This window comes from Misgurnus anguillicaudatus, chromosome 15 (assembly GCF_027580225.2).
Source record: "Misgurnus anguillicaudatus chromosome 15, ASM2758022v2, whole genome shotgun sequence".
NCBI lineage: Eukaryota > Metazoa > Chordata > Actinopteri > Cypriniformes > Cobitidae > Misgurnus > Misgurnus anguillicaudatus.
In genome coordinates this window covers 27,801,960-27,825,063 of record NC_073351.2, presented here as the reverse complement: position 1 = coordinate 27,825,063, position 23,104 = coordinate 27,801,960, and the positions used below count along the sequence as shown (strand labels likewise).

General features: G+C 36.5%; 1 protein-coding gene across 3 annotated transcripts in view; it reads left to right on the top strand.

Annotated features, from left to right (window-relative positions):
- The window catches only part of tbxas1 (thromboxane A synthase 1 (platelet)), an 87,372-nt gene that overhangs the window by 32,116 nt on the left and 32,152 nt on the right, over positions 1-23,104 (top strand). For 2 of the 3 annotated variants that reach the window (XM_055174203.2, XM_055174204.2), the window contains exons 4-6: positions 4,622-4,674; positions 9,419-9,515; positions 13,055-13,171. In XM_055174203.2, coding sequence (XP_055030178.2) covers positions 4,622-4,674; positions 9,419-9,515; positions 13,055-13,171 — 267 coding nt within the window. The remainder of the gene's footprint in view (positions 1-4,621; positions 4,675-9,418; positions 9,516-13,054; positions 13,172-23,104) is intronic. The other variant, XM_055174205.2, reaches the window with a different exon arrangement.

The window sequence follows — 23,104 nt, the reverse complement described above, 5'->3', positions numbered from 1 at the left end:
CATGCTTGCAGATAATGGTTTGCTAAAACTAAGTTACTGGGTTGATATTTTTCACATTTTCTAGATTTATAGAAGCACTCGGGACCCAATTATAGTACTTAAAAAAGCCAGATTTTCATGATATGTCCCCTTTAATGCAACTGTGTTCACCTGTAATGTTACTTTTAGATAGTCCCTCTATTGTAGTGGTACCATGCTCTGAGACTAAAGACAGCTTTTAATGCATAAGTGCATTAAAAATAAAATACTACAGTGTTACTACAATTTTAATTGTCTTTTTCACTTGAAAGTGCATACCTCTTAACTCTTTCAAACGCAGGAAAGTTCTGACACGAGGGACACACAAGGGATTTTTAGAAGTAAACCAGTTTTCTAAAGCACCACACATGTCAAAGTCAAACATGTGCCAGAAAACAACTGAAAGTAGGCCTACCTAATCTTTTTAAGACAATTCCAATAGGACACCCTGGAGATCGCTGACTGTGACTGGAGATCGCTGACTGTGACTGTCCTCTTCAGTCGGGCCACACTTTATTGATCGTATCTGTCTGAGATGAATCCCCAATGCCAAAGACAGAGATGGTTCATTTGGTTGAATTGAGTCATCCGGCCTCTGAACTCTTATTAACTAAAAGGACACAGATATAAAAACACACTGCCAGGAACATGTGCGGATGCACAGCATGTAGCCATATGACAATAACGCACGGCTGAAGGAGAGGACATAAGAACGGCAGGGCACGCACCCCACTGCTTAATGTGTATACTGAGAACACACTCGCATGCTTCTGTCTATTACCCATCAGGGAGACTGCAAGAGTAGAGAGGCAGGTTGCTGTGCTGTCGACCTTCTCGATTTGTAGAGGCAGCAGAGAAATCGGCTGTTATTCTTGATGTTAAATGCGTTTTTGTTGTTCACTTCTTAACTATATCCTCCATATGAACCCTTGCGCTGCAAAAAGTTTTAGTCATATGTTAGTATATACACTCACCTAAAGGATTATTAGGAACACCTGTTTAATTTCTCATAATGCAATTAACTAATCAACCAATAACATGGCACTTGCTTCAATGCATTTATGGGTGTGGTCCTGGTCAAGACAATATCCTGAACTACAAACTGAATGTCAGAATGGGAAAGAAAGATGATTTAAGCAATTTTGAGCATGGCATGGTTGTTGGTGCCAGACGGGCCGGTCTGAGTATTTCACAATCTGCTCAGTTACTGGGATTTTTACACACAAACATTTCTAGGGTTTACAAAGAATGGTGTGAAAAGAGAAAAACATCCAGTATGCGGCAGTCCTGTGGGCAAAAATGGCTTGTTGATGCTAGAGGTCAGAGGAGAATGAGCCGACTGATTCAAGCTGATAGAAGAGCAACTTTGACTGAAATAACCACTCGTTACAACCGAGGTATGCAGCAAAGCATTTGTGAAGCCACAACACGCACAACCTTGAGGTGGATGGGCTACAACAGCAGAAGACCCCACCGGGTACCACTCAACTCCACTACAAATAGGTAAAAGTGGCTACAATTTGCAAGAGCTCACCAAAATTAGACAGTTGAAGACTGAAAAAATGTTGGCTGGAGGGATGGGCAGTATTTCAAATACATGTATTTAAAATACGTATTTGAAATACAAAATAGTATTTTGTATTTTGTATTTTAAAGCCTTTGAAAAAAATGGAATGTAATTTGTATTTAAATACATTTAAGATGAGTATTTTTGTATTTTTGAAATACTCAAAATACTTTGAGCCAGTCAACCAGTCAGGGTGCTGTTTTCATGCATCAACTAGTTCAGACCAAACACCAGGTAAGCAAATATATCTGTACAGCTTTTAGTGGGCAATAATTGAAATGTTGGAGTGGGAAAAAAAGCAAGGGCGATTGAATTATTGGGTGTGATGTGATTTGTGTTATTATAACTGTCGCGAAAGGAAATTCAAATTCACACTTGCACATTGGCAGGCAGTTGCACGTTGCACGACTGAGACAGAGTGTGGAACGCTGACAAATATGCCTACACTTTTGACTTAAAGGAAATCACAATTTTTTTATATTTCACTATATTCTTACCTCAACTTAGACAAATTAATACATAACTATCTATTTTCAATGCATGGAGGAAGAGCACTTAGTTTGCAACATTTCGACCTCAGGGCACAGTAACATTTTCACAGTAGTGATGAAGTTACTGCGCCAGATGTCGAAGTGCTGCAAACTAAGTGCCCTTCCGCCATACAATATAGTTCTCATTTTTTATTCACTTAAAAATCACATTTTATTTTGTGCCACAATACTTACTCATTTAACTACTCATGTAACAAGCTTTAAATGGGGAAAACATGGAAGTGTTTGGTGGCTTCTAAATTCTTCCCTGTTTAGATCCTAAGGAATAAATGGGACTAGGCTAAATGCTAACACATTCATGACACGCTGTGCAAAGATGAAGTGCACATATTGAAAAAAGATAGGCATGCACCCATTCATCCAAGTTGAGGCAAGAACACAGCAAAACACTGGAAAAACAGTGGTGTTTTCCTTTAAAGGCCCTTTCATACTTGACGCAGCAAGTGGTGGAATCAGCACATGCTGCTGATTTCTTTTTAGCTTTGTGCAGTTGAAGCCTTGTTTACACTTTTTCAATTCGCATGGCTCTATTCTAAGGCGTGAACCTGCAGGTTCCCCAGTAAACCTACAAGGCTTTTATGCTTGGCATGCTCTCCGTTGTATAATTCTGTAAATGACAGAGGGCGACTCGTGAGTAATTGTTTTCAAAACCATCAAAAAGCAGCGATGAGAGATAGTAGTTTGCCGAAAATTTGTCAAACACTCATCTCGTGAGAAGTAAATACTTGGATTTCTTCACACATAAACTGTTTAGGATGTGGGTCGACGACACATGAAAAAGTTTTTATGATGTTTTTATAAAACATCACTTTACTTGAAGGGGTGTTCATAAGACTGACATGACACATTCATAATCATGACATGACACGTGTCATGAATATGAAGAGATTTTATGGACATTTATGACAACTGTCATTAAGTGTCATTTGTTCAATTTTGTCATTTTTATTGCAAAGATGACATTGTTTGAGATGTCTTTGTTATGACAACTTGACATTAACCCATACATTAATGAAAGTTTCTAAGCAGTTGCATACCTATAAATGCTTATTGGCATTCAGAAATAGACCCAGATAGAGTTCAGCCTAATAGGGATACTTGCACTGAATCACCAATTTCACATGTATTTTGTGTATTTTTAAAATACAAAATACTGTATTTGTATTTAAATACATTTTTCCTCACAGTATTTTGTATTTGTATTTAAATACATTTTTCGACACAGTATTTTGTATTTGTATTTGAAATACATTTCCATGTATTTATGCCCATCTCTCTGATGAGTCTCGATTTCAGATGGTAGAATCAGAATTTGGCGTAAACAGAATGAGAACATGGATCCATCATGTCTTGTTACCACTGTGCGGACTGGTGGTGTAATGGTGTGGGGAATGTTTTCTTGGCACACTTTAGGCCTCTTAGTACCAATTGGGCATCGTTTAAATGCCACGGCCTACCTGAGCATTGTTTCTGACCATGTCCATCACTTTATTACCACCATGTACCCATCCTCTAATGGCTACTTTCAGCAGGATAATGCACCATGTCACAAAGATCGAATCATTTCAAATTGGTTTCTTAAACATGACAATGAGTTCACTGTACTAAAATGGCCCCCACACTCACCAGATCTCAACCCAATAGAGCATCTTTGGGATGTGGTGGAACTGGAGCTTCGTTCCCTGGATGTGCATCCCACAAATCTCCATCAACTGCAAGATGCTATCCTATCAATATAGGCCAACATTTCTAAAGAATGCTTTCAGCAGCTTGTTGAATCAATGCCATGTAGAATTAAAGCAGTTCTAAAGGTGAAAGGGGGTCAAACACAGTATTAGTATGTTGTTCCTAATAATTCTTTAAGTGAGTTTATAGGTAATATTAGTCCAGTTATTGTGTTAAATTATTATATTTCAGCATCATTTTCTCAGTGGACCTCTCACAAGGCCCCTTAATAATGAATCAGATCTTGTATTTGCTCTGTACTGACCCCTACTGATAGATAAGTGCAGTATAGACTATTCACAAGCCTTATGGGCAAATGCGTATGCTCAAGGCATTATTAAGCATAAATTAATAAAAATATAAATTGAAGAAATGATAGCTTTAAAGTCCTATTCATCTCTGCATTGACATGCAAATGTTTCTGACTACATTAATCTGGTGAAATTCTCATATGTAAAACACATAATCTCTCTAAATCAGAATTTATTTTCTAAACAACAATATCGTAAGCAAAACTGCACTGTGAATGTAAAGACTAAATGTCAGTCACGTTCTATAAGATGTATCAGTATTGGGTTGTATTCACAGCCCTGATTGTTTTTTTTTATTATTAGTCAAGCAGTTTTTTGTCATTTTGCTTTTGTTTGTTGACTGATGATTGTAGATGATGCAAGGCCTTGACAGTCTAAACTAGGCCCTAAATTGAATCATGTGTGACATTGAAATGTTTAAATGCTCGTGTTTTTGTGTTTATTTTCAGGGTTTCTTTGGGACACATACAGACCTTATTAACAAGTATGGACGAGTCTGCGGGTAAGTGTTTCTGGATTTTACGATGGTCAAAAGCATCTGGCAAGCAAAAAAATAATAATTTAAAGAAAATTGAGTTTCTACAAAAAAATCCTTAGGATAAAAGCTGTTAATCTGAATTTTTTATAGTTACATTTATAAGCACAAATATGAAAAACGTATTTGTTTTGTCAGGTGAAATATGAAAGACCTCTCATTATCCTGTGCATAATAGAAATCTTTTTTTTTCTGATTATATTTCTGTGAAGAAAAGCAAAAGCAGGCAATGTGATTGTCCGAGTCATTTCCATTTCTAAAATAATTTTACCACAAAACGGTCTGAATGAGCACAACATGTTTGGTCGTGCGCTGACGTGATAAGATGGTTTCCTCTTTATACTCCACCAGACAGGAGGTTTCTGCAGTCTTGTCATTCAGATTTAGACAGCACGAGCTCACGGTGTGCACAGTGTACTCTAATTAAGTCAGTCACTGGCCAGACATTGTGGTTTAATGTCCCTGCACCTGAGAGGCCGGCTTTTCTTCAGAGGAGATCAAAGCACAGTGAGCGCCTCTGCTCTTCCTGTGTCTAATATGAAAAGAATAGAAAGAGAATCACAACGGTGATTTTGTCTGTGTGCATGTGTGTGTGTGTGCGTTAGTGTGTGTGTGTGTGCGTGTCGTGTCACGATCCGGGGGACTGGATTGGGTGTCGGGACCGGAAAAGGGGATCTTATTTGGAATCGTGTGGATATGTCAAGAGACATTACAACATCTTCAGTTTGGGTAATCTAAGAGTCTGAGCTCCTCACAAAAATCAAAGGACTTTGAAATACATATCAGTGCACTGCACTCTCCTTAAAACCCCTGTCGGCTCCCAGAGCACAAGACATCAGTCAACCGAGTTCAGAAGTTTTAGCGCATTGCGGGAGCACTCGGCTTAAAATTAGCTGAAAGGGTGGTTTATTTTTAAGGGCGCAATTTATTTTTCACTTTACCTGAAAATATACGTCAGGTATGATTTGAAGCCTTATGGTGTTGTGCTTGACCAATAGGCACAAATAAGCCAAAACATAAAAATGAAATATTAGTTTTACAAGCAACTAATTATAGTATACACATATGTGACCCTGGACCATAAAATCAGTCATATGTCACACAAGGTATATTTAGCATACCCAACAATACATTGTATGGGTTAAAATGATAGTACATTTTGTATGCCAAAAATCATTAGAATATTAAGTAAAGATCATGTTTCATGAATATTTTGTAAATATCAAAAATGTATTTAGCATTAGTAATATGTGTTGCTAGGGACCAAATTTGGGCAACTTTAAAGACAATATTTCTCAACATTTAGATTTTTTTGCACCCTTAGATTCCAGATTTTCAAATAGTTGTATCTCGGCCAACTATTATCATATCCTAACAATTCATACATCAACTAAAAGCGCTTTATTCAACTTATTCGTTGAGGTAGATTCTAGTATGATACAAGATTCTAATATGTACAGATATGTCCCTTTGAGGTATTAATATGCACCCTTAAGGTACAGAGGAATACTTTTTGAAAGGGTACTGCCCCAGTGACATATTTTGTAAAAAAAAAAAAATTTGAGGGTGTATAAAAACATAAAAAAAAAACTTTGGCTGAACGGTTCTTTGGTGAAGCAAAAATGGTTCTTGCAACGCTTTTCTTGCACCTTCACAATATAAAGAAACATGCTCTTCTATCTGTTTTACAATGTTAAAAATATATTTTCTTTAAAGATCCTTTTTTGGGCTGTGTGGTTCCATACACTCTTAAAAAAGGTACTTAAAGGAAACACCAGCGTTTTTCAATATTTTACTATGTTCTTACCTCAAAACTTCGATGAATTAATACATACCTATCTTTATTCAATGCATGCACTTAATCTTTGTACAGCGTGTCGTTAATGTGTTAGCATTTAGCATAGCCCCATTCATTCCTTAGGATCCAAACAGGGATGAATTTAGAAGCCATCAAACACTTTCATGTTTTCCCTATTTAAAGACTGTTACATGAGTAGTTACACGAGTAAGTATGGTGGCACAAAATAAAACATGGCGATTTTTTTTAAGCGAATAAAAAATGAGAACTATAGATGGTTTCATTGGACGCTCGTGCTGTGACGCGATTACGCGTCTGGTCGGAACTTCTCTTCCGGTTTCTATTTGTTTAATGGTCTAACTAGTTGCTAAACTGAATTCTTAAACAAATACCTTGTCGAAAGTAACAAATGTTTTAGTGTCCTAAAACCATTTAGGATATCAAAACATCTACGTGTTGTTTATTTTGCTTGTTATATAAACAAACTATTTAAAAAGGACTTTGTTGTTATTTATTTTTACCATAAGTTAGGTGTTTTCCACGAAAGCTGCTTGTTTATGTTGTTACCAGTGTTGGGTACCGGGTAACGCATTACAAGTAATGTGCAATACGTATAATATTACTTTTCTGAAGTAAAGTAACACATTACTTTATAAATGTACACATTAATATTTGAGTTACTTTTATAAAAAAGTAATGCAAGTTACTTTTCAGTTTAATTAATTTGAAAAAAAAAACATAATGTACTGAATTAAACTGAACATAGTCATGTAGAATTACACACTCTATGAGTGCGCACCTAAGCAGGAACAGTTTGAGTCAGAAACAGAGATGGCAGGTCAGAGCTTGACATTTTTGCAATAGAAATATGAAATTTCTGAATGCAGAACTTTTCAGTCATAAAAAGCACATGCAAGGCCTGAAAGAGATCAAGCCTAAGCCTAGTAAGAAAAAGTAACTTAAAAGTAACCTAAGTATTACTTTCCATGAAAAGTACACTGTAAAACCTAACAGTTAACTTAACTCAAACCATTTAAGTAAACCAGTTGCATTAGACCATTTAAGTTTTAAAACACATTAATTTAAGTACTGTGAACTTGAGTCATGTGCAATTATGCACTTATATTTAAGTAATGTGAACTTAAATATATGAGTGCATAACTGCATATGACTCAATTTGTTTGAGTTCACAGTACTCAAATGTATGCGTTTTAAAACTAATGCAATCGGATTACTTAAATGGTTTGAGTTGAGTAACTTTTAGGTTTTACAGTGTAACTAATGCAATTAGTTACCTTTTTAGGGAGTAACTTAATATTGTAATGCGTTACTTTTAAAAGTAACTTTCCCCAACACTGGTTGTCACTGCTGAAACCGTCTATATTGTATAGCGGAAGAGCACTTAGTTTGCAGCACTTCGACCTCAGCGCGCAGTAGCATAATAGTAAAAATAGTATTTCGTAAAATATTGAAAAACTGTGGTGTTTTCCTTTAAAGTTTCCCGAACAGGGTTAAGGTTAAGCCAGGACTTGGTCACCATGGAGGCTAATGTTAAATATAGACTGTCCAGTAGTATTTGTGGTTTAAGTTTAAATTTGTTTTAGGGCTGAGAATGTTCGTTCGACTAAAGCAGTGGACACAGAAATAGACATCACCGTCAAACATGTCAATGCCTCCAGCTGCCTCATGATCTCACCCATTTTTATGCTGAAGGAATTCAAGGATTTCATTTTGCCTTCAAAATCAGTCATGGCAAATAAATTGGCACTGATATAGATATGTAAGGGCAATATGGTTTTAAATTAAGGCAGCTCAAACATGCATTTTAGTCTGGGACTAGTATAAGCCCTGTCTGACAAACCACCCGAAATGTTCTTAACAGCAATGCCATATAGAGGAACCATTTTTGATTCCACAAGAATCTTGCAGTCTTTAAAGAACCACTTCTTTCTTACACTTTTGTTATTTTTTGAGAAAAAGAACGTTTTTTTCGGGTGTTAAAGGTGTCTTATAAAGCCATTAATCCATAAATGTATCTTCTATGGCATTGTGAAGCACAATGAAGCACTTTAACATCCAAAAAACATTTCTGTTGCACAATACTGTAGGTTCTTTGTAGTGGAAAATGTTCTTTAGACTACAGTGCAAAAAGGGTAAAAAATAAATGATTTTTTTATGGCATCACTGGGAAGAACCCTTTTATTTTTAAGAGTGTACCATACAGCCTGCACACATGAAGGGAGAGTACAGTAAAATGATAAGGGTGATCTGTCTCTGCTGCATTTGCCTCTGGCCGAGGACCAGCTGGGTATAACCATGTTTTACAGCCACTGGACGCGGTAATGAACCTTAGAAAAGCCTTCTGCTGGAACAGGAAGCCTCCGAAAGCTTGTATGAACTAGATTAATGGCCTGAATTATTTGCCTAAAAGCTTTTATATCTAATTATCAGAGCTTAATGAAGGTGTTTAATTATCTCCTCATTCCTGTTATTTCCTGTGAAATTGATTCTCGACTACAGACAAAACGAATGGAAGTTGCATGTTAGATGAAGGCGGTCTCACACTGGCACACGCTGTCAGTTTTCCGTTCACAGCGTAGATGCCACGACCTCGGCAGCGAAATCTGCCATGCGTGACTACAAAAGAGAGAAGCATCATCAAACTTCTCACAGATCTGACCTTGACACACACACATAGACACTCACATATGGTGTGTGTGTGAGTGAGTTGCATGTCAGTGTCCAACTCGCACAAACGTGAAAGGGGTGTCTGGAGGGTCTATAGACCTGCTGTGTTTTATCTGTGTCTGTGTGTGCATTTGCCTTTTGTTCTTTTCTCTGCTGCTATCCCCCTGGAATTTAAGGAGTGCACTGTTATTTATTCATTTCATCTTGTTTGTTTGTGTGTGTCAGTTATTATTTAGGCCGTCGGCCTATAGTGATCGTGGCAGACCCGGATATGCTCAGACAGGTGATGGTGAAGGAATTCAATAAGTTTCCCAACAGGATGGTGAGTGTGACATTTACACACCCTCGTTTTACACACACACAAAATGTCCCGATGTGACCTACACTGTAAGATGTTACTTTACAGATTTAGCAGTATAATACCGTAAGACCTACAGTACAATACCATATTTCATATTTATACAGTATTGTTCTGTATACTTGCATTACAGGAAAATTACTTTATATTGAAATACAGCAGTTAGCTTAAAGGGATAGTTCAACAAAAAATGAAAGTGATGTCATTGATGACTCACCCTCATGTCGTTCCGAACTTGTGGGACCTCCGTTCGTCTTCGGAACACAGTTTAAGATGTTTTGTGTTTAGTCCGAGAGCTTGTTGACCCTTCATTGAAAATCTACAAACGGTATACTGTCCATGTCAAGGTAATAAAAACACCATCAAAATAGCCCACGTGACATCAGTGGGTCAGCCAGAATGTGTCGAAGCATCGAAAATACATTTCGGCACAAAAATAACAAAAAATACTATTTTATTTAGCATTGTCTTCTCTTCCTGTTGTGAAGTGCATGTGACTGCAGTGACGCACGCGGATGACGTGTTATTCTCAGACGTGTTTGTGAAGTTTAAAAAAAAAAAACTTATAGCGTGCATCTCCATCAGATTGTAAACGAAGCCTGGGCGCACAACCCCCCCCCCAAAAAAAAAAACAGCTGGGGCGCACCAAATAACACGTCATCCGCGTCATTGCAGTCACGTGACTTTAGTCTCGCACACGCGCTTCACAAAAGACGCGAAAGAGAAGACAATGTTGAATAAAGTCGTCATTTTTGTTATTTTTGGACCAAAATATATTTTCGATGCGTCAACACATTCTAACTGACCCACTGATGTCACATGGACTACTTTGATGATGTTTTTATTACCTTTCTGGACATGGACAGTTATATCGTACGTAGATTTTCAATGAAAGGTCAACAAGCTCTCGGACTAAATATAAAACATCTTAAAATGTGTTCTGAAGATGAACAGAGGCGTTACGAGTTTGGAACCACATGAGGGTGATTCATTAATGACATTATTTTCATTTTTGGGTGAACTATCCCTTTAAGTGGTAGTCATCCTGCCAATAAATTACTGTAAAATATACAGGGAAATCATTTACTTACTGTACAGTTTATATCAACTACGTTATCATGAATTTAAAATGTTTGTTTTACATCTGATCTCTCGTCATGACAGCTTTTTGGTGACTAATGTGCACATATAGCTGACTGTGAAGGACTTTGGGTAACTGTAACTGAACTGGTTGTGTGTAAATATGCTGTATAGAGGAATATATTGAAACTAAAATTGTGTTATTGGTCTTCCTGGCTCTGTAAGGGCATCTGCTGTCATGCTGAAACAAATGTTTGGAAATAATCTTGCTGACCAAGTTGGTTAAAGTTAAATTGTTTATGCGTTATACATGAAAAATAATGTTTCCACATTAATGGAAAAAAACCAAACTTCTCATAATAAAAAAAACTAAAACAATGACAGGGATTGCTTTTCTGATTTTTCACCGTGTTTTACTGTCAATAGGTACACTGTAAAAAAATTCTGTAGAAATTACAGTATTACTGGGTATTAATGGCAACTAGCTGCCAGTAACTTACTGTAGATTTTACATTTATGTTATTTACTGGCAACAGTTTGTTCAAAGTTAAATGAACATTAAACATTTCAGTCTTTATCTTCTACAGTAAGTTACTGGCAACCAGCTGCATAATTACAGCAAATGTTTTACAGTGTATTTGTTGTGCGTGTCTTAATATATAAACAGACTGTTGATAGCAAACGCATTCTGTCCGGTAATGTTTTGCCAAAAGGCTCCAAAGCTTTGAACTCGAGTTAAAACAAATGATCACATGACTTATGTATCAAAGCAGAAGGTCAAAGTTCATAAGATGGCCTCGCTGCTAGAGCAGTGCATGCTGGGAATTGCACAAAACAAATGATTATGGAAGGTCCAGATCAATACTGAGGCCATGTGCACCACTGGGGCTTATCGGCTATCACTTGACCTGTTTGTGTGTATGCTCATGGGTGGGTGCTTAATACATAACAAAGGCAGATTTATAAACCTCACACGGTCTGCAACCATCAGTGAGAGAAAGCATATAAAGCAGATTGCCATGGCACCAAAAGATAGTATGTGTTGGCGCCTGTTGGTTAGTTAACAAATGTCTGCCGCCAAACACACACACACACACACACACACACACACACACACACACACACACAAACTCAAATCATCAAAGTTGACCTACAGCACAAAGCTTTGCCACCTGGCCCCACTTTAACATCTAACAATCTAAGCCTGGCCTGCTCGGTTTACAACAGTAGTTTTAATGAAACCGAAACAACACTGCCAAGTGTGATCCACGTAATGAAGCAATTTCAGGCGCTTAAAAGTTTGTGAACACACATGCGGATGCTTGGCCAAGAACATACTCCTGTTTTTTTGGTAGTATGTGAAGCCACAAAAAAAGTGTGCATACTGTAGTATACTGTGCTGCAGTGTGCATTGTAATACATTGATTTCGCATGATCTTAGTCAGTATTATTAAAGATATCAAGGTTATATTGTCTTTAAATTATCTTGGATGGTTTTATGTAGAAAACATTAAATCGCGAACAATGACAAAGCTGGGTTTTTACAGACTGGGTCACAAATAATAAAAGTAGGATGCTGTTATGCTATTGCGAACGTGGCCATTCTTATTCAAACAATTGCCATGCCATGACAGTAGATCACCTTACAAGAAACAACAAAATACAGTTTTCACTATTGCAGCATTGCAGTTACACTTAAATGCAACAAAATATGTACTTTTGCTTGCATTATGAATTCTGTTTGACGTATCACAATGCAGCAATGAACAACAACAAGCATTTGTATTCACGTATATTAAAGGCCTAACAATAACCACTGATATTAATTTTAGCAATATTCTAATAGTGACTGATGTTAAATGACAAATTAATATGTAAGATGGTTCATGGTTTAGATTAAGACTGCAATGATCATCACATGTATTTTGTTCAACATGTTGTTTTTAGTTTTTTCAATATTTTACTGTGTTCTTACCTCAACTTAGATGAATTAATACATACCTATCTTTTTTCAATGCGTAGACTAGATCTTTGTACAGCGCATCATGAATGTGTTAGCATTTAGCCAAGCCCCAGTAATTCCTTAGGATCCAAACAGGGATGAATTTAGAAGCCACCAAACACTTCCATGTTTTCCCCATTTAAAGACTGTTACATGAGTAGTTACACGAGTAAGTATGGTGGCATAAGGAAAACATGGAAGTGCTAAATTCATCCCTGTTTGGATCCTAAGGAATAAATGGGGCTAGGCTAAATGCTAACACATTCACGATGCGCTGTGTAAAGATTAATTGCACACATTGAAAAAAAGATAAGTATGTATTAATTCATCTAAGTTGAGGTAAGAACATAGTACAATATTGAAAAATTGTGGTGTTTTCCTTTAACACTTTCAAAATTTACAAACTATGATTTCGATGCAGACAATGAGGGGCGGGACTAAACCAATGACTGAGAGTCTGATCGCGCTGAAAGATGACCGTTGGAAACGGGTTCGCAGCATTCTGACCCCATCCTTCAGCGCTGCCAAGATGAAAGAGGTGAGCTCTCGTAAATGCGTGTTACAGTTCTGCAAAGAAATCGTTCCTGCTATGTAATCACATTTTATGGTTTTAACTCTAGCACTATTGAAACAAAAACTTGGCTGGAAAAAACTTGGACAAATAAACGATCTCATTTTCATAACAGCCATTAAAAATGCTTTAACCAAGTTTTCACAAGCTGTAAATTCTGCGTAGGCCATGAGATTCATTATCAGATGTTCAAATAAGAATAAATTTCCCAAACTGATTGTAATCTGCCTACCCTCATTTCACACAAGAACACACACATTCATGGATAGCTTGGAGTTTACGCAGCATTTGGAGTTAGGAATTCTCGAAAGATGCTGTTGGTTTATTGCGCAAGGAGCTGTGATTTTGGAGGTGTAGAAGGTGTTCCTGAATCAGTATCTTTGCTTGACTCTTGTCAAACAAGCACATAAACCTATAAACTACTCAGCGTCTGTATCCTAGATTTAACTCTTTCTCCGTACTTAATAGCGAACTGGTTAAGGGTTTGCACCCAAAAACAATTTTGATATACCCAAAGTAAAACTATAATAAGGTTAATATATGTGACCCTGAAACACATATCAGGATCAATTATTTGAAATTGGGATTATTGAATAAGCTTTCTGTTGATGTATGTACAATAATTGTCCGAGATGCAACTATTTGGAAACCTGGAATCGGAGGGTGAAAGAAATCAAAATATTGAGAAAATTGCCTTTAAAGTTGTCCAAATTAAGTTTTAGCAACACTACTACCGATAAAAAATTTACAAAATATCTTCATGGAACATGATCTTTACATAATATTGTAATGATTAAAGGGCACCTATTTCATTGCTAAAAACAACGTTATTTATGTATTTGGTATAATACAATGTGTCCGCGTGGTTTATGGTTAAAAAAACACATTAGTTTTCACATACCGTACATTTTTGTAGCTCCAGATATCTCTCTCTTTCTATAACACAATGATTTTGTACAAAACGAATCAATCAGAAAAGCGCTGTGTCCCTGATTGGCCAGCTAATCTGTACGTTGTGATTGGCCTTAAAAACTCTGACGTCAGCAGGAAATGTGATGCTCCTTACCATGTTTGAAAGATTCGGTCACAGTGCAATGCTAAGTAAGGGATAATGTAGAGGCAGCCGGTAGTTATCGGGAAATAAGCCCCGACAGTGTGATCAGGACCCGACGCGAAGCGGAGGGTCTTGTATCACACTGAAGGGGCTTATTTTCCCGATAACTACCAGCTGCCTCAACATTATCCCGCTTATTACACGGTTACTTGTCACATAAGAAAAAAAACGGACCTGAATATGAATTTGAAACATTTTATTGGCATATTTGTTTTAAATTAACATTTTTGTGTGTTGGTTTCGTAGCTGTCATGCTCTATTTTGTCAAGTTCAGTCTCTGTAAGCTCTCTGTGTCTTGTCGTTGTTCGTTCTTCTATTCACTGTTTAAATGTTTTGTTTTTTTCGTACATGTTAAAATGAATGTCAAAATTTTCCATTCTTAATTGTGGTTGTCCAGTGTTTGTCACAAGATGGCGCCAAACAGTAATCTTTATTGGTCTTTATTGGCGCGGAGCGATTTTAATCGTACAAGTAGTACCGGCTATGCGTTATTACTTTGGAGCGGTTATTATTTGAAAAGAACGAACCTGCAAATGTCTCAACTGACCAATCAGAATCAAGCATTCCAGAGAGCCGTGTAATAACAGGAGTTAACTTACAGGCTGAGTCCGAAGCGTGAGGAATTATGATAATGTCGGTCTTGTCTACATCACCAATCCTAGGAAGAAAACTGTTGCCTACAATCCATGTGTTTGTGTCAGTCCAAGGAAAGAGATTTACGTTGGAGACGATAACTCGCGTCATCGTTTACTTTGGGTTATGTACCTTTTGCATATCGTAAACATGTACTAATACACACTTACACACCAAAGGAAATGTAAAACCGTGAATCTGAGGATTCCTTGCAACCAGCGGCTCAGTCCAGAACTCATCCCTCTCTTTCGAAACGCATTGAGAAGCTACATTAGCCGCCACAAGATAAACACGTCATTGTCTGAGACAGCGATTAATTAATGTTCATTCAAATATATTTAGAGAGATATCATGACATCTGGCAAAGATTTGCATGGGTTAATACAAACCCAAATGTTCTCTCTAGATTAGGTGATGGCATGTTGATCCAGGAACACATCCTATAATTGGCTAAATCAAAGTATAACTATTACACCCAGTACAAAGAACATGTTCTACTTAAAGACAGCACTTAGGCATTGAACCCTGACAGTAAAATGTGCTTTAAGTTCTTCACTGAGAGTCTTTACACAGCATGTGTTTCTATAGCTTGCACTGTTCTCTCTGTCACCAGAGAATTGTTGTTGATGGAGAGCATATCGGGCTGTTTTCACAATGTGTAATTTTTCTGGAGCCTGTGTTTACAACATTTAGAGGGTCGATTCAATGATACGTGAATATTAGTTTTTTCAAAACGAGAGAGGAACTGAGAGAGAGAGACAGAGATAAGAGGTTAAGAGAGTTTGACAGCCACCTTTCCGTATTTTCCTGTTGCGCATCAAGTGTGTGACAACAAAGACTGCACATTACATGCACACTTTTCTACTGAAATAAAATGTGGTGAAATAAAGATGAAAGCAAATGGGGAACAGAGACGGAGCAGTCAGAGGAACAGACAGACGATAGAATGATGAGATCGAAATGTCTACACTCGAATGAAGGTGCTTTTTATATATGAACCAGTTTCTTTAAAAAGGTATGAAAGAAATGGTTCTTTTAAGAAACCTTTGACTGAATAATTCAAAAATGTTCTTTGGCATCACTGTGTGAAGAACATTTTAAACTTATTTTTAAGAGCGTGTCTACAGTACGTCAAACCCTGATAAATGAGTGCAGCTATTTACTTTTTGGGAAAGAGACAGACTTCACGTGACATTACTGAGAAGAAAGATGGATGCATGTTTGGACAGTCTGACAGGCTGTGATTGGCTGAGAAATACAATAGTTGTGTTGTGATTGGGTGGTCTTGAATGACAGCAGTTAATTGCTCTTTCATCCTTTCGGCTAATGTGTTGTGAAGTGCCAGTCATCAGATCTCACATCATAGAACATCATAGATTGATTCTCAGTCGTTCCCTGTGTCTCATGTGACTGCTTTTTCATTTTCTAGTATATTGAACGATTGAATAAGATTAAACAAGTCCTGCTTTACATTATGTTGTCGATGTTCCAAAGTTGACTTTTTGTTGTTAGGAAAATTACTTTTAGGATATGATACAAGTCAGTGACAAATGATGCTGATGTCCTCCAAAACATTGTCGACGTTAAAACTATTGTGGTACCCACTTTGTGCTTATGCATTTGAAGCAAATGTGGTAAAAGTAAAAGTTTTGCTGAACACAAAAGAAAGTATGTTGAACCAGTGGCGGCCGGTGACTTCTTTTTTCGAGGGCGCACAATGCAAAGTTCGTCACAACTTGTATGTAGCCCATCATGTGTGTGTTTCGTAATTTTAAAATATGTGTTCGGCGCGTCGAGTGAAGATATGTGCATCACGTGTCTTGTCAAAATAAGTGCCTGCTGCAGAAGCGTCTAAAGGGTTTATGATAAAAGAGACGCTCCCGTTTGCCAGATACTCGCATAATCTCATGCGTAATCAGAGTTTACTGTTAAGGGATTATCTTGCGTGTTTTTTGTGAACGTGAGCGTCTCTTTTATTATAAACGGTTTTGACGCGTCTGCAGGAGGCACTTATTTTAACAAAACACGTGATGCACATGGTTAACATGACGCAACAAACACATATTTTGAAAACACAAGCAACACACATGACACCCCGAACACATGTTTTGAATTTGGAATTCAAAGAATTTGGAATTTCGGAAGAGCAGTCACGAGCCGCCACTGAATTGAACAATGTTTATAACCAATCACTTTTGGAGCACCATTCACTTCCATCGTGTTTTTTTTCTATGGAAGTCAATGGTGCTCCTGCTTCCTGCTTGAGTACAGACATCTTACTTTGACATTTATAGCGGTTTAGAAAAACATGAGGGTGAGCAAATGACAGAATTTTCATTTTTGGGTGAACTATTTCTTTCAACTAATTTAAACCATGTGTTGCATTCTGGATATTTTTTATAGAGAAGTTACTTATGTATGCTGTGTAGCCTGCACAAAAATAAAAATACAAAGCTGTTACCGAGGAGGTACCTTTTCAGAAAGCACATCTTTTTACCTAAAGGGTGCTTATTGGTACTAAAAAAAAACATACTGGTACCTCAAAAGGTACATGTTGTATCTGTACCTATACAGTGAATGGTAGCCTACATATTAGGACAGTTTTAAGGGTACCAACCCATTGACGATTTTTGTACCTCAAAAATTTCTGACAATGTACTTGCTGATTTATATATAGCCACAATATATATATATATATATATATATATATATATATATATATATATATATATATATATATATATATATATATATATATATATATATATATATATATATATTACAGTATTACTGGGTATTACTGGCAACTAGCTGCCAGTAACTTACTGTAGATTTTACATTTATGTTATTTACTGGCAACATTTTGTTCAAAGTTAAATGAACATGAAACATTTTTAGACTTTATCTTCTACAGTAAGTTACTGGCAACCAGCTGCAAAATTACAGCAATTTTTTTACAGTGTATATATATATTTGTTTTTTAAGTATTAATTTTAAGCATTTTAGAATATAATATAAGGCCATACATTTTGTTTCTTGGTTTTTGTTTCTTGGTTTCTTGGTTTAAGTGCTTGTAATAAATATATATATACCTTCATTGCACCGTAAGTCACTTTGGACACATTTCCATGTATGCATTTGACAGATACTTTTATCCGTGTTTTCAGAAATAGTGTATTTGAAAAATATCTGAAGTAGTCATTAAATTTGGCCACAACTGTAATGAACAATATTTATGTTTGCCTATGCACCGGCATATGCATTACAGAAATAATTTCCCTTGTAAGGCTGCAATGGTAAACATGTCCATCAGAAATATCCGGAAATATACGCACACACACACGTCTGAAATACTCATAACACGGGAGTGACATTCACCCAAAGCTAATTTTGGCATGGTGTGACATCATGCATGAGAAATCATTTGTCTCTATTCCACATTTGTGGAAAAGAAATTTTGCACAGTTGCAGAAACGCAAACCTCTAATAAGCTCATAAATGTCTTTACAGTGTACTCAAACCCGTGTGCTGTATCCCAAACAGTGTTCATTAACCTAATTACAGTCAACAGAACTGGTATGATTGAATTGTAAAAGCCGAAGTATCGCCTGCTTTTTCTCAAACACGTGAGATGTTATGCCGTTAAATACTAGCTGCTTCTGGCGAAGGGTTATATGGGAAATTAAAGCTGGTTTGAAATTCACTTTTCCAGTGTTGAAAGTGTAACCGAACCCCAACTTATGTGTGTATGTGCAGTGCAGGCACACGTGCATGTTGCTGGTATTGATTTTCATTAGCTGTGGTGTAGCATCAGAAGGACACCGCTCCTGTCGTACTTCATGAGCTTTTCTAGTCATCTTCATCTGCCTGCCTAAGTCAATATGCGTAAACAGACACAAATGCACACACACGTCTATTTATCTTATTTTATTTCTAAGCCTCACCAAGATGTAATTTGTTCCAGGTAACTCGCATCATATCTCCTGACCTATCTAAGGTGAATACTGTATGTTTTGTATAACTAGGGTTTTGGTTAGATGAAGTAGTTGCAATTAAGTTAGACTACAAGGGTTAAGTTTCCTAAAGACCCATAAGTTTAAAATGAATCCAGCATGAAAATCTCAAGTTTATTGGGAAATCGAGAGCTACTTGTTTGAAGCACAAAGTAGACGTCCTTTGCCTATGTTATAGTTTGCACATTGTGAGCATTGTAACCAAATTCATAAAATGTATTTTGGGAAGATTTACTGTGTTTTATATAAAGTGCCCTCCATAAGTATTGGGACAGTAAAGACAAAACTGCTCTGTTTGCTGTAGAGACAAGAAATCTGTAAGATGAATATAAGGCAAAACTACAGAATGTTAACTTTTTTTAACTTATCTCATTATGTTTAAACACAAATGCTTTTCCAACAAAGAACAACAACCTGTCTTCCACAGCAAGAAGAGCACTTTTAAGCTGCTTATGTATGCTGGGTACTTGGACATCATTAAAATGTTAAATGTAGACACTCCTACAAAACATTTTAATCATAAGCCTATACATTCCTGTTGCTCAACTGTTAGAGCATTAGCAGCGTAAAGTATAGGTCATGGGTTGGATTCTCAGATACTGATAATAATGTTTAATTCATTCAGACCTGATTTTTTGGTAACACTTTACTTGAAGGGGGGTTCATAAGACTGACATGACACCATCATAATCATGACATGACACGTGCCATGAACATGAAGGAGATTTTTATGCACGTTTATGACAACTGTCATTTAGTGTAATTTGTTAATTATGTCATTTTTAATGCAAAGATGACATTGTTTGATATGTCTTTGTTATGACAACTTGATATTAACTAATACATCATAACTTGTCATGACAACTTGACATTACCAAGACAACATAAGTGACCACTTTTCACCTGTGATACAAATTGAATGTCATTAAAATGTCATTAAGTGTTAATACTCTGTCAAATAGTTTTATAAACGCACCATGAATATTCTTCATTTCATAAAGTTTAAATAAAATCAATCATCAAATAATAATAATAATAATGATTAATAAAATTGATAAAATTATATTTTATTGCATTTGTAGACAATAAAATCTCTAAAATTAAATGAAAATAGTACAATAATGGTTTAAGTCATGCAGCGTTGGGTCCATTTTGCTGCAAAAAGAGTTAATTGTATTAAATCAATTAAATGTTTTGTTAGTTTTTTTCTTTTATGTCAGAAAATTTCAGAATCCTCTGTGTGAGGAAGAACAAGTTCTGTTAGTTGTCTGTTTTTTTTAATGTATTGTGCACACACGTAAAGTTAAGTATAATATTTTGACGTGTCTGTTGCAGTTTGTAAAGGTATTTAAAATGATTTGCCATAGTATTAACACTTATTGACATTATAATGACAAGTTAAATTTTTACCACTGAAGTTGTGGTCAAGAAAAATATTCATGATGCTGTTATGAAACTATTTGACAGAGAATTAACACTTAACAACATTTATACAACAGTTCTTTCTGGTTCTCGAATCTGATTGGCTAAGAGCTATACGATATTGTACTGATAACGGCACTGTAGCCGCTTCACCTTTCGTATTATTCCGCCACCTAGTGAATGGAGGTCCTAAGCAGGCTCATCTCTGAATGGAAAAACACAGACGCGCTGTGTGAATCACTCTCCGTGTGTGTGTCTCATTAGTTTACTAGCTCATAAATCAGTCTGTGAATCCCCAATCGGAAGTTATTATTCCTTCAAAGATCAGCGCTCTTGGATGTTACGTTAAAGTTAATGGGAGAAATGTCTTGTCACATCGTGTGGACGCTTAACACTTGGAAAGAGGAATATAAACACTCGTTTTTTTCTGGAGCTATATCTTTTATCAGAACGCGAAAACACTGTGGAACTGCAGGTAAGCACCGCAGCTTTTAAATGTGGACTTTGATCATTTACTTTATCGTGACCTGACTATTAAAACATGTTATGAGATATCGCCACTGGTATATTTATAAGCAGCATGCAAAAACATCTCTCTGACACTTATAAAAAACCGTTTTGTATAGTACTGACAAGAACAAAGTTTAATAATAATCGAGTGCTCGTATCGCGTTAAGAATAAATGAGAAAGCAATAGTAACGTTTCACAAGTATAGTTTTATTAACTTTTACCTCGCGCCAAAACAATAACAACACAAAATACACTAAATATGAATAAAAAAACAAGTACAAGTTTGATCATGACACCAAATACTGCTGATTTGATCTCATTTTGACGATCATAAACAAACAAGGCCAACAGGAGAGCCAGGGAATACCTTTCAGATATGTAGCCCAGAGAGGGCGGTGGTCAGCGGGGCGAGTGAACACTGATGTCCGCTCATGCTTTGGTTCTCATTTGTACCGAATCTCACTAAGCAAACGTTCAAACAGGCGCTATCTTTACTAATCGACTGCAGATTTAAATATAATACAGATACATTCTCGACTGAACTAATCTTAAAACTACACTTTGTGACCACGAAACGGTAATATAAAGTAACGGCTTTTCCGTCCATTGAGTTGTTATGAGCTTCAAAGCAGCCGAAAGTTTTACCTGTCATTCTGGCCGCCCTCAAATCCGTGGCGGAAGAAGTAGTTCTCAAACAAAGAGGCTTTTAAAATAACTCCGTTGTTGTTTTCTAGTTTTCGTTTTTCAAACGTGTGCCGTCGAACTGTTGTATAAAAGCAATATCGCTCTCGGAGTTGTGCGACACAGCTCTATATCATCACGGCCGTGACTGCCCCCGGCACGAGGCCGCTGGCCTAATCACAGCCGTGATGATACAGAGCTACATCACACTCCTACTCGAGCGATATTGTACGGAGCCCTTCTGGTCACCCCCTGGAAAAAAGAAAACAATCCGTGATCACGGTTTTGTAATTCGTCCCCTCAGTTTATAAACCGTACTCACGGATTATTAAACAGTTCCCTCAGTTTTACAAACCGTGCACTCGGATTAATAAACCGTACGCACGAGTTAACAATCCGTGCTCTTAGATTTGTGGACCGTACCATCGGTTTTTGCAATCCGTACCCACGAATTTATGGGCCGTGCGCGCGCTTTTGCGGTCTGTTCTCGCGGTTTTGCTGGCTGGATTTGTGGCCCCTCCCTCATTTTGGAAATCGCTATTCATTCTTTCCAGGTTTCCTGTTGGTGTTTGATATTTTCGGAAATTAATAAAGTTTAGCCCTTTATAGGGCACTCATTGAAATCTTTGGAAATTTTAATTTTTAACCTCAGAAAGCTAATGGGGGATGTTACGGGACATTCTTTAAAAAAATGTAACAATATTTTTCACCTTTGGCTGAGAGAAAACTACATGACTCTATTACTTCAAATGAAGGCAGGTGGAGGGCACTTTGAATATGTGCGGAAGTGACTAAATATGGTCACTTGCCCCATAAAGGGTTAAACCGTGTTCCTAACTATACGTTCCTAACTGGAAACGTGCTTTAATATTTACGAAATATTTTAATCGGATGCTACAGTAAACAGATATCTTTGTGTAAAATTAACATGTTGTTTATATTTATTCATCAAATAAAGTAAGTATTTAACTAACAAATGATTTCTACATATCCTATATATTTTAATCAATATACTTAGGCTTGCTATATATTTTCGTTTTTAATTGCTCATTTCAAATTCATATTTTATGTATTTAACATCAACTTATTAGGTAAGATTAAAAGATTATTAAGAGCTGCACAATTATAAACATATAAGTTTTATATACCTATAATTCTTAATTATTGTAAATCAATATTATTTGCATTTAACATCAACTTCATGCCAAACTTTTATTATGATTTACTTAATTTTTTGGTGAAACATTTTTACACTATGTTTATTATCTGAGCTAGTGTAAGCAAAAAAGTAGTTAGAAATTAAGTAGATCACATGTTAATTTAAGGATCAATGAGAAAATAATCATCAAAGGAAACTTCTGGGATGACAAACATCTGAGAAACTCTTTAAAAAATCCAGATAAGTTTGGAATTTATTAATATTTAAACTTAAAATTTGTACTTTGTTAATTAAATATTGTCTTTGTCCTTGCGTAAAGTTTTTTTATCTGAATACTCGAAGTTATACTGTTATATTAACTGGGTAA